Source organism: Rhopilema esculentum, chromosome 21 (assembly GCF_057945365.1).
Source record: "Rhopilema esculentum isolate cy_ngs chromosome 21, ASM5794536v1, whole genome shotgun sequence".
Taxonomy (NCBI): domain Eukaryota; kingdom Metazoa; phylum Cnidaria; class Scyphozoa; order Rhizostomeae; family Rhizostomatidae; genus Rhopilema; species Rhopilema esculentum.
Window position 1 is genome coordinate 7,474,382 of NC_142835.1, and position 15,525 is coordinate 7,489,906.

At 36.5% G+C, this 15,525-nt stretch overlaps 2 protein-coding genes across 4 annotated transcripts in view; both read left to right on the forward strand.

The window, feature by feature from the left end:
- LOC148957677 (uncharacterized) overlaps positions 1 to 15,525 on the forward strand; it is a 28,402-nt gene that overhangs the window by 11,842 nt on the left and 1,035 nt on the right. The window contains exons 6-8 of one of the 3 annotated variants that reach the window (XR_016145172.1): positions 564 to 582; positions 1,086 to 1,212; positions 2,877 to 3,515. Coding sequence is in view for 2 of the 3 variants with exons in the window: in XM_089114883.1 (XP_088971009.1) it covers positions 564 to 582; positions 1,086 to 1,212; positions 2,877 to 2,972 (242 nt within the window). In the remaining variant the exon portion in view is untranslated. Of the gene's footprint in view, positions 1 to 563; positions 583 to 1,085; positions 1,213 to 2,876; positions 4,645 to 15,525 lie in introns of those variants that run through there. The other 2 variants (XM_089114884.1, XM_089114883.1) reach the window with 2 other exon arrangements.
- Positions 7,470 to 15,525, forward strand: part of LOC148957678 (dynein axonemal heavy chain 2-like) — a 62,574-nt gene continuing 54,518 nt past the window's right edge. Inside the window, exons 1-10 of the mRNA XM_089114882.1 lie at positions 7,470 to 7,596; positions 9,927 to 10,178; positions 10,413 to 10,758; positions 10,972 to 11,136; positions 11,757 to 11,995; positions 12,698 to 12,889; positions 13,214 to 13,351; positions 14,312 to 14,422; positions 14,614 to 14,790; positions 15,302 to 15,460. Of these exons, the coding sequence (XP_088971008.1) occupies positions 9,948 to 10,178; positions 10,413 to 10,758; positions 10,972 to 11,136; positions 11,757 to 11,995; positions 12,698 to 12,889; positions 13,214 to 13,351; positions 14,312 to 14,422; positions 14,614 to 14,790; positions 15,302 to 15,460 (1,758 nt within the window). The 5' untranslated portion in view covers positions 7,470 to 7,596; positions 9,927 to 9,947. The remainder of the gene's footprint in view (positions 7,597 to 9,926; positions 10,179 to 10,412; positions 10,759 to 10,971; positions 11,137 to 11,756; positions 11,996 to 12,697; positions 12,890 to 13,213; positions 13,352 to 14,311; positions 14,423 to 14,613; positions 14,791 to 15,301; positions 15,461 to 15,525) is intronic.

Consider the following 15,525-nt stretch of genomic DNA (forward strand, 5'->3'; position numbering starts at 1 on the left):
CGTTTGGTTTTTCTAGAAGTTTTGGCATTTCGATTGATTCATATGATATTCATGGCGGGTTTTAAAGTGGGTTGTTCCGTATTCCCTTGTTTTTTAAGAATGTATTATTAAATACAAATTATTTGCCACAGAAGATTTTATAAAAGTCATCATAACAATCAGCATAATGTGTTGAGCTACTTGGGTGTTGGATTTGTTCTGATGTTCTTTTAGTCCTGTTTCAAAGCATTAAGATGAATATACCGCAAGTCAAGAAATTTTGAATGCTCTTGCGCAACCAGCATGCTTTGCGACTTTATTTTCAAAACTGGCCTGATATTGTACTGCATGAAAATTCAAAACACAATCAATTTCTCAAGACAGCTTCCGCTAAGCATACAAGTTGCACAAGAGCCTTCACGTTTTCTTGAATTTCTTGATAAATTGATTTCAAATTGTTAGCTGTTTTAAATTAGAGGCTATCAGTTGAGTTCTTTTAAGAGGTAGCATTATGATAATTTCAACTATGTTTTATAAAAGATCAAATTTTTTCATTTGGTTGACTAATTTTTTTGTCTTTTTAGAACAAAAGTACCCGAAAAGGTAAGTGATTAAAATATTAGGGGTTAGCAGAAGTGAGAAAAGCGTATTAAGGTAGGGGGCAATTATGTCCATAGTTTTTTGTGTTGTTTCCCTATACTATCTTTTTGCTTCTTGATTTTGCGGTGATGGGGAACGTTTGGTTCAACTCCTGGAGCGCAGAGGTTAGGCCAGGTTCCTCTTGCATTCAAGCTTTATTTTTGCATTCAAACAAAACTGGTCCACTGCTTGCGGTATTAGAGCAGCTGATTGGCTGCCTTCAAGCAAACATTCAGCTATTTAAAAGCCTGTTCCTTTTGGTAGGCTTCGGCCCGCATGGTGTCGCAAGCATGTCCATCTGCTAACTGTGTGCTCTTGTCCTTGCAGTTCTTCACAGTTTATGATATTTCTTGAAATCACAAATGCCGCTGTTTTCTCTTCCATTGCTACTCACAACTAAAATAAATCATACATGTGCTGCTTGGTTGATGTCTTGCTATGTGTGATTATTGCAAATTCTCTTCCAGCTATGTCGAGGAGGCTGTTGACTACCCAGCCATGGATAACGCAATGTATTCACGTGTTAATAAGAAGAAACCAATGGAGGTTGGTGTGAACGAATCCACTTCTGGCTATCCAGACATCATTCACCAGGTTTATCCAGTTTGTACTATAATGCTTAGGCCCACCTATTTTTAACATCCAACCTTTAAATGCACGGAAATCTTCGATGCGAGCAAGTTTGTCCCTTGTGTAGATATATTATGACATTTGAGATCGTTTTCCTTTTCGAGTAACAGATGGAAATGTGTGTCATTTGTAAAAAGATATTTTTTTATAAAACTGGTGAAATGACAAAGATTTGCTATTTGTTGAGTCAATAATAGTATATTTAAAAAATAAATGACTATGTGATTATGTATAACACATTTCTCAGACATGGCAGATCTGTGCTTACATGTCAAACCCTGTAAGCATTTTCACAATTTGTTTACCAAGTAATGGGAAAAACTGATAAATTCATATATGATTCAATTTAATAAACCAACTTTTTGTTATTATATCCTTTAGCAGCTTCACCCTACAAAGGGGAGAAAATAGAAAAAGAACGGGAAAACTTCATTTCATAAATAATTTGACGCATTTACAGGCGCATGCGTGAATATGTTTTCGAGTCAAACTAGATTTTTCATGGGCGAGGAAGCCCAGTCAATATAATTTGTTTGTGATGCTAGCAAGGATGCCTTTCCTCGCGGATTGCAGCTAACCAATTGCTATTTGTTACAACGATACCCAGGAAAGAACGCGCTTGTTAGAGCCTTTCAATCTGTCCCTGAAACATGGTAATCAAGCGACAAGTCCAGAAAACAGATAGTTTGCCGCAGATAGTTTGTCGTCTGTCCTTTTCCTATTCTGTGGCACAGCGAAGGAATTTATAGGAACCTAAACAAAACGATGACTGCACAGGGGTTCAAAACACCAATTCAATTAAGGGTCTTGTCTCAGCTTATACAAAAGCGGATTCACTCCCAAACTGATTACGTTCGCTGGGACACGACATGATCTGTACCTCTGTGGGTGTGCCTTGAAAGCAAATGATTTTTTGCACTAGCTCCTTTATTGCTCTCCATCTTTAGTGTTTAACTTCGTGTGCTAGAATCCTAAACCAATGCTCAACAATAATCATCTTGATCTGGGACTAACCCCCGTGTAAACGCTACAAAATTCCGCATCCGATCTCCTGAAAAAGATTGCGGATCGTAACCACGTGCCGAGCAACGGTTTTCGCTAAAAATTTGAAATTAGATTTTGGCTCAGCACTGGAAAGTCAACCTAGATATCACTAGCGTAGCAAAGGGGCCTGGGGCGTCCCCAAAACTCAGAAAGTTGGTGTTGAAAAGTGCAAATCTGCAACAGGTTAATGCAAAGTCACTGGCAAGATTTTTTCAAAATAATTTTCAAAAAGGACTGTTTTCCTGCATCCCAAAGGAGGATGGTGCTATACTCCCTCCATGATGACTTTAATCATATAATCACATTTAGTCAGAAGTTTGTATTGAGCTGTGAAGAATTTAACCTAAATGATTTTTGTGTTCAATTATGTGTTGAGGAGCTCTTACGGAATTTTTTAAGAAGATTCCACAACGATAATTCATTGTCTATCTAGTTTGCAACATAAACTTTCTTTCAACTTTTATCTGTTCAAATTATCTTTAGTTTAAATAAATCCAAGTAAACTCGAAACGATTTCTTGTGACATATTTTAAACTCTTTAAATGTTATTGCTTGCTCTAACTATATCACTGTTGTATGCACAGGCAAAACCAGTAAGGGCTGAAGAAGGAGCAATGCTGCCAAGCCAGGGTCACCCGCAGAAAAACGCGGTTGAGAAGTCCAGAAAGGAGTACGTGTAATTCAAGGAGTTATGCGCCATCACATCGGCAGTTGATGCACGTCATGCTTGAACACATTTCAGCAGCTTTGCTTTGAGATTTTTGAAAACTTTGTTAAAGGAGATTCGCAGTTTACCTTACTGCTCTCAATTCATCGTGGTTGGAACTCGCCTAGACAAGAAACATTGTTTTTGGTATCAACAAGTTTTGACTTCTATTTCTTACGATTTATTTTATTCCTTTTGTCAGCATTTTAGCTGTTGATAGATTTGTTTTAATTGTTAATCAGTTGAATAAGGGAGGTATCGCAACGTGAACAGGCAGTATACGATTTTTGAATCACATTATTTTTGTGTTTGATTAATTAAATTGTTATCGTTTGCTGGAAATTGGGAAAAGAATAAGAGTGGGCGACGTAATTGGAACTGACAAGATATAGTATCTTGCTAGTTCAAGGCTACATATGCTTCCCGTTGAGATGCTTATTGGGATAACTTGATCGTGTCTGCTTTAGAGCTGGTCATTTTTTGCGATTTCGCTAGAGGAATTTCTACTCCTGTTCCAGTGGATTATTAACCTTTTTCAATTGCTCGCCCTGGAAATGCACTTGGTGCGACAGATTTCCGGAACTGTTTTCTCAGTTTCCCAAACCGCTATAATCTTGTTCGCTTTCCTTCAATTCTCAGCTTGGGCAAGCATTTGTACCTGTTCCAGGACTTTAAAACCGCGATTATTTGTAACAGCATTCTCATTAGACCGATGTCCAATCAGAATTTCTGATTTTTGCAGAAAGGATATGAACACCTCACTAGCTTGTTGCTTTTTGCAGGACCTGGACGTTTTGATATAAAGAAATACGTTTTTTTCTAGGAATAGTGCATCATTTAGATTTTTAGACCATTTATTAATCATAACCTTGCTTGTTATTTTAATCAATATTATTTGCACTTTTCTTTGCTCCGTATTTATCAAGTGAGAAACCTAATATTTACAAGTTATTTAATAGCATTTGCTATTGACATCTTCATCTTTATGACGCATTTGACGATGGGCTCGCCCAGTTGGCTGACAAACACTTTGCAACTAAAAGGCTGCTCTTTGTGAGGACCACACTTGCAACATATTTTACTGGATGTCTATATCACTAGCGAATCATTCATAATAACAACAGTACCTTCCAATAACAACAGAAGACTCTGTGCCATTTTTCATACACCCGTAGTATCTTTCGCACAGCGACGAGCTCTAGCAGCGTCATTGATTCCTCATCTTATTTAGAAATTACGTAAATCAAGATTTGGCCCTTCAATCACAATTGTCTGCGAATCTTTAGTCATTTTCTAGTTTCCCAAAACTTGATTCCAAAGCGATTGCCCTTTCAAAGTCCATGACAAGTTTAGGATTCGTCACCTTGAGTATTTTCCATTAAAACGTTGTTGTTGTCTCGTGACAAGCTAAAAATAGATTTATCAGACGTAAACACCTTAGTTAATCAGTAGTCTGGAAATTGTTATGTGATGGGAAATTTCCAGTTTTTGGGTAATGAAGGTTTTGGAGATTAGTTTTGCCTGTCGTAAGTTTCTTGTAGCAATCAATTAACGTTTGTTATTGAAAGTAAGAATTTCATTAAGGACACATTTGTAAATGTACGTATTTAACTACCACGGAACATATTGATCAGTATTTTCAACAATGTTTTTTCACTGATGTCACGCCACTACCATTCTGATGCCCCAGGGGGGTCACTTGAACTTTTTACATAAAGGGAGGTCTATCCGATAATTATGGGTAAACATTTTCCTTGTGGTCTGAGTACCTGATTTAGTAATATGATTCTTTTATACTTATGGGTTCAACTAACACACAACAATATCAAAGCCAGGAATAAAGGATGGTTAAACTGATAATTATATGAAACAGTCTAAATTACTATGACAAGTAGTCTCTTATGCGCACATCAAAAAGATGTATTTTTTATATTTTTGGGTCTCTCATCAAAACTTTTTTAGCTGATAATTTTGGGTCGGTTGAATTTGCTTTTGATACTTTTCGGTGAATTTCGACACGTGCGGATTGACCTCCCCGTTTGTGTTGTGAGTACCCTGGGCCTGATGCACCGCCAAATATCAAATGTATAGAAAAATGAGGAGAATTTTGCAAAAATATCCCTGGTCCTCAAATGGTCACCAGAAGTCTTATCCCCTAGACTTGTTTTCACATTTCATATTTCGTCGAATTTCTATGTCTACGGTCACTGAACATGCGTTTGATGAAAATCATATGAATTCTGATGATCTTGTTTTTTCATCCTAATTCGTAGGATTTCATCACAGAAATTATTCAGGCTGTTAATGAGCATTTTTCAATTGGAATACAATTGTAACAATTTTATGACAATAAGATTGTAAGATAAAATAAAAATGAGACAGAGATGAAAATAATGGATGAAAAGCCTGGTTTCCATATAATCGCAAGGAGTCGCAATGAGTTGCAAATAAAGTGACCCAGTTTGCCTGCGATTCTCTGCGATTATATGGAAACCGGTTTGAAATTTGTGTGCGACTCCTTGCGATTCCTTGCGACAGCTGTCGCAAGCAGTCGCAGAGATAGAAAATTTTCTATCTCTGCGACTCGTTGCAACTCGCTGCGATTAATGGAAACCACTGTTCACAAATTTTTCAACTCCTTGCGATCAGATTATCCACGTTTCTGTGATTAATCTCACTTCCAGACGCACAAAAATGGCGCTTTTTAACGAAGAGAACATTTTATTCCTCGATGAAGTTCACCGCTACGATTGCCTGTTTAATAAATTTAATAAGGACTTTAAAAATAAATTCAAAAAATATAACTGCTGGATTATAATCGGGGAAAAGTTTGGCGTTTCACCCGAAGAAGCCGAGAAGAAATTTAGGAACATTCGAACTGCATATGGTAGGCAGTTGAGGAAAATTAGATCAATCCCTTCAGGATCTGATCGCAGTGCAGTTCCGAAGTTGCGACTCCTTGCGATTATATGGAAACCACTATTTCGGGTCACAAAAATCTCTTTGCGATTAGTTGCGACTCTTTCCGATTCGTTGCGACTCTTTGCGATTCGTTGCGACTCATTGCGATTATATGGAAACCAGGCTAAAGATAAAACGTAAGGAGATGATTTGCAATCTGTTCTAATGAAAGCAGGAAATGATGATTTAGACAATTGTTAATCCGTACAATCATAAAATGTAAAAAACTTTGGGTTTTAAAAGAACAAAGGTGATTTTTAGATGTGTTTTTTGCTTCACTTGAAGGGGTAAATTGTTCCAGGTTAAGGAGCTTTGATAAATTATTGATTTTATTTTATTTATATTCAGTTGAAGTTCATGTAAATGAGAAATTCTTGTTTACAGCTCGTCTTGTTATGAAAGTATGTCAAAAAGAAAATTGCAGATTTTAACTTCGTTGATAGAGAGAATAAAAGTTGAAGCGGTGTATTTTTCTAAAAACTCTATTAGTGAGTCTGTTAGTGACGCTGGTTATAATAAAAACATGTTGTAATTTGCTTATTTCAGGTCCAAGAGTCGAATTGTTTGGTATTAGGCTGAAGCAACATTCACAGTTTTTCACTGAATCTTTAAAATCTTGAGACAAGATTACGATAGAATTCCATAAAATACGATATATGGTTTAGCATGATTATCTTCTCTTTCTGCGTAAAGTTATAAGTTTGCAAAGCTTCAATTTTTAAGGATGCCATTTAGACTTTGATGTTGCAATATTTCAGTATGTGTCCTATACTTCATATGTATTATGTACCGTAAAAGCTCTATTTAGCCCCTCCTCTCTATCAAGCCTCCCTCTCTAATAAGCTCCCCCTTTTAAGCAGAAAATTGAAATAAGCCCCCCTCTCTATTAAGCCCCCCATTTTCATACAAGAAAGACTACAGAGTAAAGTGCAATGATTTAGTGATAGCTTACGATGTATTTCGTCGCAATATGGCCAGTTTCTAATTTCATGTGTTTGAGAGTGATATTTATCCTTTTAAAGCAATACCAGATGATGATGTTTTGCAGGAAGATATTGCTGATTTGATTATCGATTCAGACGAAGATGAGGAAAGACTTAAAACTTCATTGAATTCCACGATTTAAGCCCGGGGGGGGGGCTTATTTAATTTTCGAGGTCCTAGAGGGGGGCTTAATAGAGAGGGGGGCTTATTGGAGAGGGGGCTTATATAAAAAATCAAGATCAAGGATACAAAAATGATTTTTTTTCCTGTAGCTTTCTGGTTTATGTCTAAAAACTAAAATGTATAACAGAACAGTGGCTGAAATCTAATGGTGCGAAAGGATGGCGTTCCCGCGTACTCAACAAAAGATGGCAAAAGGCAAAAAGATGCCAAAAGGCAAAAAGATGGCAAGGAAAAATGATTCAGAAATACTTTAAGCGTTTTCTTTTTTAAAGAAACTCGTTCCTCGGTGAAATAGTGAATTAGTGGTCCTTTTCTATCCTGGACATAAAGACAAGAAGGCCTCGCAGAAGTCATTTGGTGATCACAACGGATGGTCCCTTGGTAACCATCATAGCAACCAAACTGACGACCATTTAGGCTAGGCCTGGCAGTTTGCCGCGTATTGCAACAGAAATAAAGTCCTTGTTAAGGTAAATTGGTTTTTTAGTTCTTGTATTTAATAGCTATGATCAGGCCACCGTTGTAAATTTTACCTTTGTCAAGTTGTGCTTTCTTCAGGAAAAACAAAAGCTGCAACAGCGCTGCTGAGTAAATCATTTCGACTGGCTGGGGTCAAAACAGTGCTTTGGGTAAAATTTGATAGTTCTAGAGACGTCCTTTAAATTGCTCATATAAAGACAACAGATGCTTTGAAATTGGACATATTGTTTTTCGTCTTAAATCCTTTGCAAAACAACTTTACATGTGTGAAAAAATGTTATTTTATAGGGCAAGTTGTTATATTGTCATTAGGCCCATGATGATGTGCGCCGAGTTGCAAGAAAAATCCAATTTTCAAGTAGTGCATGCAATGATGTTTTGTGTAGAATTTGCTTGGGTCATGTAAAAATGTTCATCCCCAAAAGCAGGTTATGCGCTTTTGTTGTCCATTGGCAAGAAAATGTCTCAGTGGGGCTTTTTTGGTGGCACTAAGGAAATGTGGAAAAGTACTGATTTATGGCAGATCATAAAATATGTCTGGTATGATGATGACCTAGAAGTACTGATTTATGGCAGATCATAAAATACGTCTGGTATGATGATGACCTAGAAGTTTATGACTGATATCAGACCAAAACAAATCTGAAATAAAAGTTTTAATTGCAACCCAGTTCATAGAAAAAACAGAACATGATAAAAATGAGAAGGAAAAAATGTCCAAAATGACAGGTCTATAAGCATGTTCTGCACATGTCAAATATGTACAGCTTCTGTCTGACAGTAACATGAAACAGTAACATGCTTTTAGTTTAATAAGTGAATGGTTTGTAAATTGCTTCAGTATAGGGAAGGGACTGTATATACATACGTATGAGAGAGGCAAATGCATGTGAGTTCCTAGGCATATGTTTACAGCAGTGGCAGTGCCCACCAAAAAATTTGCTACAGGTCTACATTTTGTGGGTGTGGCCTGCTTTGGACCACGCCCTAATTTAATATTTATGATAAAAAGAAGGTCTAGGCCCAGAAAAAAGGGGCCACACATTCTTTGACATGAAATCTCTAGAGATTACATGAAGTGGCACAGTTTCTTAGCTGTCATAGACAATTTGAGCAGATGAATTTCATGGCCCTATTCTCTTGGTCAAAAGCTGCTGCTGTTTTTACAGTACTAGAATCACTGTTCTAGTACTATCCAATGCTAGAAGTGCAAAGACTTCCACTGAACACTTTTTGCATCCAGAGTCTGGATTCCCGACAACAGTAGATCAATGTTATTGTTTAAAATGCAATCAGTCATCTTGTATTAACTTTGGTGTTGCTCATAAGTGAGATGACCCTGTGCTGAAAAGAATAAAAACTTTAGATCGTTATAAAACGTTTGAAGTAAAACCCTAAGATACAAATGATATTAGAAAAGAGAAACAAGTACTGCTAAGTAATCCATCTATCATTCAATATCCTGTACACAGAGCAACTCTTGTCATTCAAAAAGATCAAAAACAATGAGTGATAAAGAAGCAGGACTAGAATTTCAAAAATAATTCCACAACAGCACAATGGGGAGGGATATAATGGAATAAAATTCAAGCTGGCATATAAACATTACTGTCAGCATTCAAAAGGTCTGTCCAACCCAAAGAAAATGGGTATGTGCATCGATAGACAGATTGAGGAAAAAGCGAAAAAATGGTAATAGATAAATAATGTTAGTAACACTACATGCCACCACTAGTTTACAGCCTTTTGTGAGAGTGACGTGACATAGTGTAATGCAAATTTGTTTGGTCTTTACTTAGACAACATTCTGTGTGTTTGTTAAATTGTTTGCAATTTAATTAGTCCTTTTTCAGTGCTGCTAAGATTTTCCAGTAAAGTTCCAACTTTTATTAAACCTACCAATATGTAATGTTTTGCATATTATTTTCAAATATTTTTATGTGTCTTACTCTATTTTATGCTCTGAGTTGTTTTGAAACTAAATAGACTACTAGTTAGTATTTTATTATAACTGTGCAGCTTAGATATTTATCAACCTCTCCATGCAAAGAGTATTTTATGTTTTAAAGATAAAATTTCAGTTTTATTAGATGTCGTAGTAGGTGAGAGATTTTAGAATGACTTTCAAAGTTTTTTTATCAACAAGCTTTGCTCATTGTTTAAGCAACAGCATCAACATTGCTGTTGCCTTTGAGAACTACAAGGCAATGGAAACATTTAGAATATCCAACTAATATCAAAATTTCGAATGCATTAGTTGTCTCACAACTTGGCCGTATTATGTTCACATTTCATAAATGAAATTTTGGTTTATCCTTAGAAAATATGAACAATCTTTGCTATGGATAATATGAATGGAGTTGAAGAGCAGGTGTCTGACCAAGCTCAAAAGCGGTCAGTACCATCCAGGGGCAGCCAAAGGACCAAAAGTGGAGCTTCTGGTCAGTACTCCTTTACAGATGAAGATGTCCCACCTGCTTCACCTGTTACATTGGCTTCTCTTGATGAAACAGGCAAGATGGCAGATCAAGAAGCTGCAGAGATTGATAATGATCAAGAGATAACAGAAGTTGTAAGTAAAGTTGATATACAAAAAATATTCACCAACCTGAAATAATGTATGATTTCTTATTTGAATTTGTTGATATAGAATCTTTATGAATGCATTTTTATATACATCATCTGTATAAATGTTTTGCTTGTTTATAAATGCACTGAAGCAGTAGATTTAGGAACTGGTGCTACATCTTGTCTCTGTATTGTGAAATTTTTTTTCACAAATAATTTGAAAACATATCATTTGCAGGCCAAGTTGATCCAAAAGAGAATTTCTCTTGGACCTCTCAAAGCTGATATGTGGAATGATGAGCAGTTTGAAGTCATCAAGGGTTTTGTTAGAGATGTTAGCAAAAGAACACTGATTTGCTACATTGATGCTATTGCTGGTTTTACTGTCTCAACAAGCTGCCCAGTTTTTCAAGTTGACGAGCTTCAATATTTCATTCGTAAAGAAGGAGCCCAACTGACAATTGAAAACATAGGTAAAACATTGCAGTTTGGCAAAATTAGAGGCAACTACATTGAGAGCTTGCTAAGGATGATGACTAGCATCTATGGACCACATTTTTTCAAGAATACAACATGGCCAGAAAGTATCCTTCTCTTTTCAAATTTCTTATCTTATATTGCATTAACTTTTTTATTTTTCATATTTCCTCACTTTGTTATCTCGAGAATGGGATTTCCATTTTACTTAAATTGACACATATTGCCTTTGTTTGGCTACACATGCAGGTGCCCTTGCTTAAAAAATTCTGTTCTATAGTCTTGCACTCTTTTTGCATTTTCCTCAACTATCTGAACAGGCATCAAGAATGATTTTATAGCCCATGTCCACAAATTCATGGCCACCCTTACTGATGCAACTTACAAAATGCAAGGGAAAACAGTTCTTTATGTTCCCAATGAGGGAATTGATACAAACTTAGAAGAAGCTGCAAGAAACAAAGAATTTGTGCAAAGGCTTGAAAGTGAGTAAAATTTTCTCTATTTGAATCATGTTGTGACTGCAATGTGTTTTTCTGTTCTTCAACATACATGATATATAAACGTTGTATTGTTGTATGTTGTTATGCCACTTTGTGTCTTTCTTTATAACACAGTGCCTCTACCTGTTGGTTGTATGCAATACAACAAATGTCAAAGAAATCCATGCAGAAGTAACTGTCATGTCAATTCTTATAGATTTTGCCCTTGGTCATGGGCGGTGCAAAATGCCCTTCCAGTGTATGGCTAGCATAATGAGTGCCGAGTGCCCCATACAACCATAACATATTGTGAAGCATTTTAGTGTGTTTTTCGAAAGTTGGTTTGTTAGTCAAACGATGCTATCAACTGAAGCCACCCCTGTCAACCCCCCAATTTGAAACTGCCCTTTTATTTGGTTTCCCAAAATTTCTTTGTCACAGGGGCAGTTGATGCAGTCAATTTTCCAGTGTTTCTCTAATTATTCATTTTTTGTGATTCATTTTCATTGTTGCTTCGATCAAATTGCATCCTGCCTAATGAAAATACCAGATTGATTCTACATGTATGAAATATAAGGCAAGATCCTTGAAAGGTCTTTTTGGTACTATGAGTTCTTTTCTAGCTGCAATGATACACTGGACACGGCAGATAAAAGAATTGTTGAACAACCAAGATGCTCATGAAACTTCTGAAAATGCTGGCCCTTTGGAGGAGATTGCTTTTTGGAGAGGTAGATGCAATGACCTTCAAGGCATTAGTGATCAGCTGGACAAGCCAGGGGTCAAACAGATTGTCTCAATCTTGACAATAGCCAAGTCATCTTATGTTGGCCCATTTCTCAAGCTATCAAAACTGATTCAAGTTAGTATTTAACCGATTCAAAGTCAGTTAAAGCCAACTAAAATCCGACCAGCCTAGTCTAATTCAACTGAAATAAATTTTTGTTTGTAAGAAACAGACTCTTGAATTGAAGCCAACAGTCTATTTGTCATAAATGAAATCTTTACACCGTACTTCAGCTGCACATATACCATGCATGCAGGTTCCTAGTCAATTTACCCACCCTTCATTCAAGTTCTTCTATATTGGAAGGGTTCATATTACTTTTTTTCATATAGCGAAAACGTGAATAAAAAACTATCAGAAATTGAGCTTTTGTAACTGTAGCATGCCCAATGACATCCGTTTGCTTGTCATCCGAATATTTATATTTTAGAATATCAAAAAACGCCAGTAAACTCATAGAATGACCTGATATTGGGTTTAATCTGATATTCAAGCATTTGTTTCATTCAGTATTATCTTAACAGGTATTACAGGGGCAACTGACCCCGAGGTGATATGACTTGGAAAATCAATTCCTAAAGTCAGATTGTTTTGGGAATACTAACGAAAATGCCACACATGCAAATGAGTCAGAGAACTTACCTCTTTGGTCCAACTACTCAAAAAGCTAAATTTTCAAACCTAAAATGTAGTTGTTCTGGTTAGCAAGCAGCATAATGGTGTTGTTTGATCTAAATGTTAAAGCGCATTGTTAATTATTTGTTTATTTCTTCCAAGGATGGATCGAACCAAGCACAGAGCAATTTGAAATTCCTTTCAATACTGCAGAAACCTTGCGGAGAACTGGCACGTTCGGAGCCAAAGGACATACCGAAGATCTTACCGGAACTGTTAAGTCTTGTTCGGATTATTTGGACAAATTCCGAACATTTCAGGAGCAGAGAAAGGATAACAGGAATTATGAGGAAGGCAAGAATTCACTTGATGTCGTGTTTTTAGTTTATACTTGCTGTTTTGTATTCAGCCCGTAGAAGTGCATATATATCAGGCAAAAATGGTTCGGTAATCCAAAGTTCCCTTCTTAAGTAAGCTTTCAACTTGATTTCAGCCTTTGTTCACAAAATAAAGCTTCTCTGCTTTAGGTATTTCTAAAGGTATAATTATTTTCCTGCTGTAAAAATCTTCACTAGATATGGAGCCAATATCTTTTCGTAAGCATTTCTTCTTTGGTTTATAACTGATAGACTTTGATTTGAATTTTATTAAAATCCAAGTGCATTTTCTTCTACTCAGATCAGTAACGAAGTAATTCGAAGATGTAGCACGAAAATTTCGCTTGATGACATTTTCAACGGAAACACTTTGACAAGCATCAAAGGCCTGAACGAGAGCATCAGCTGTTGCCTGGCGTGGAAGGACAGCTACCAGAGGGTATGTTGAATTGTGATTTTAAAGTAAAGGTTCGTTGCTTAAGCCTATGGCGTTGAGGGAACTGTGGTATAGGAATTGGATTTACGCCCAATTGGAATTGGGTTATGTAGTTTCATGGGAATTATAGAATTACAGGAGGGGAACCATTGCCTGACAGTAATAGGAGCAAAAAGGGTTTTTTAAGTAGAAACAAGAGATCCTTGTAATTTTTTTTGGGGGGGGCAGAGGAAGGGGTGTTACTGGTCTCTCTAGAAACAGTAGTAGCTTTGCTCCTGTTATGTGATATCATATCTGGCATCGTTTCCAAACTCTTGTGTAAATGCCTGGTACAAAGTTTACTGTGTGCAGATCAAATGGGAGAGAATTAGACATTGTTTTGAAGCCAGACATGGGAAATTCCGACAAACAATAAGGAGGCCTCTTCAGAAACATAAAGTATTTGAAATGGGTGATTTCCAGTAGCCGTCCCAATGCATGTCAAGTTATAACTAATTAATGTATTGTAGCATTAATGACGCTTTTTTTTGTGTTTTTGTTTGGGTTTGAGACCCTCTGCACATAATGCCTATTAGCCCTCTTGTAGTATTTCATGGTGATAGGTGTAGGTAGAATAGTTAATCATTTGAAGCAAAAATTTTCAAACTATTTTGCCAGAATCTTCTTTTCAAAATAAGACAATGTTTTAAGTGTCAAAACATAACTAAATTTAGCCTAGAGGGGCAATTGCTCATTTTTTTGGGGGGAGTCTTAGAGTAATATAAGAACCTAACTTGGGAACATTCAACATGGTAAACATGTTTGCATCCTTCTTGGGGAATATTACTTATCGATCGACAAAACCAGGTTTACTAGCTTAGATATACGGCAAAGTATGAGTGTTTATGAATAAGATTTGACCCAACCACTTGGTCCTCATGCTTTTGTCCCATTTTGTGAGCTGGTAGCTTTTTTTCTTTCTAGGCAAGCAGGATGCACCTGAAATTTTCAGTTTCAGAAAAGTGGGTTTTGGATCAGACGAGCATCTTTGCACAAGTTGACGCTTTTGTTCAGAGATGCAAGGATTTACTTGAGGTAAATCTCACCTTTGCTGTTCTCGCCGATGCAGTTCTTTTTTATTTCTAGCTTTCTAAATCTACTTGAAAAATTTAACGTCTTTTTTTTAAAGGTTTATCAAAATTAAAATCTGAATTAGCTTTGTATCTTCGTATTGGTTGTTATTAGTTCTTTTGGGAATTTACAAAAATCTGATTTTTAAAACCCAGGTTTGTGACGGGCAGATGCATTTCGCAAGAATGGTGGATGGACACAAAGTACCATTGCCAATATTCCCAGGGCTCAAAGGACCTGAAATTGTTCGTGGTCTTATGGAAATCGAAGCCACTTTCGAGAAGAACCTACAGATTCTGAAGAATGTCAAGCATGTTATTCTTGACGTGAAGGTAACATTTGTAGACATAGATGTAATTTTTTAAAGAATTTCACCAAAAAACAAGGAAACGCAACCACCAAACAAAGGCTTTTGATAAGTAGAAGGATTTCTGCTCAAAATTAAGCAATCTCCTGGCCGTCTTCTATAGCTATTTTATACTGACTGTTAATTGTACCAAATTGCAGTATTTAGAACTGCCATTTTAAAGATAAAATTATTTTGGCACATGGTGTGAGAAACGATGATATTTTCGTCAACTGTTTTCGACAGAAAACGTCAAATTCCAGGCTTAACACCCAAAATATTTTGCACAAATATTGCAATTAAATGCCCTGGTGTAATTTATGTTTACTCAGCAAAAGACCGAACGCTTTAGCGACTGTTTAGAAAACAGAATATCTAATTCAATTGGCTCAACTATTCTTTATGCTGTTACCCTGAAAGTTGTCTGAGATTTGCATTTTTAAGAAAATTCAGATCAAATGCTGCTGGAGCTGATAAGCGTTTCTCTCTCTTTGTAGGCCGCAAGTTGGCATGACGTATACAATCGCTTCCGTGCTGGTGTCAAAGATTTGGAAGTCATGATGCAGAATGTAATCAATTCTGCATTTGAAACTGTAACAAACGTCCAGCATGGTGCTGAAATTTTACGCAGCTTTGTGCATTTGTCATCCAGAGAAGTATGCATTTAATTTTCTTGTAACTGTCTTTTACTATATAAAATTTATTGTTTTGGCTTGCCGTT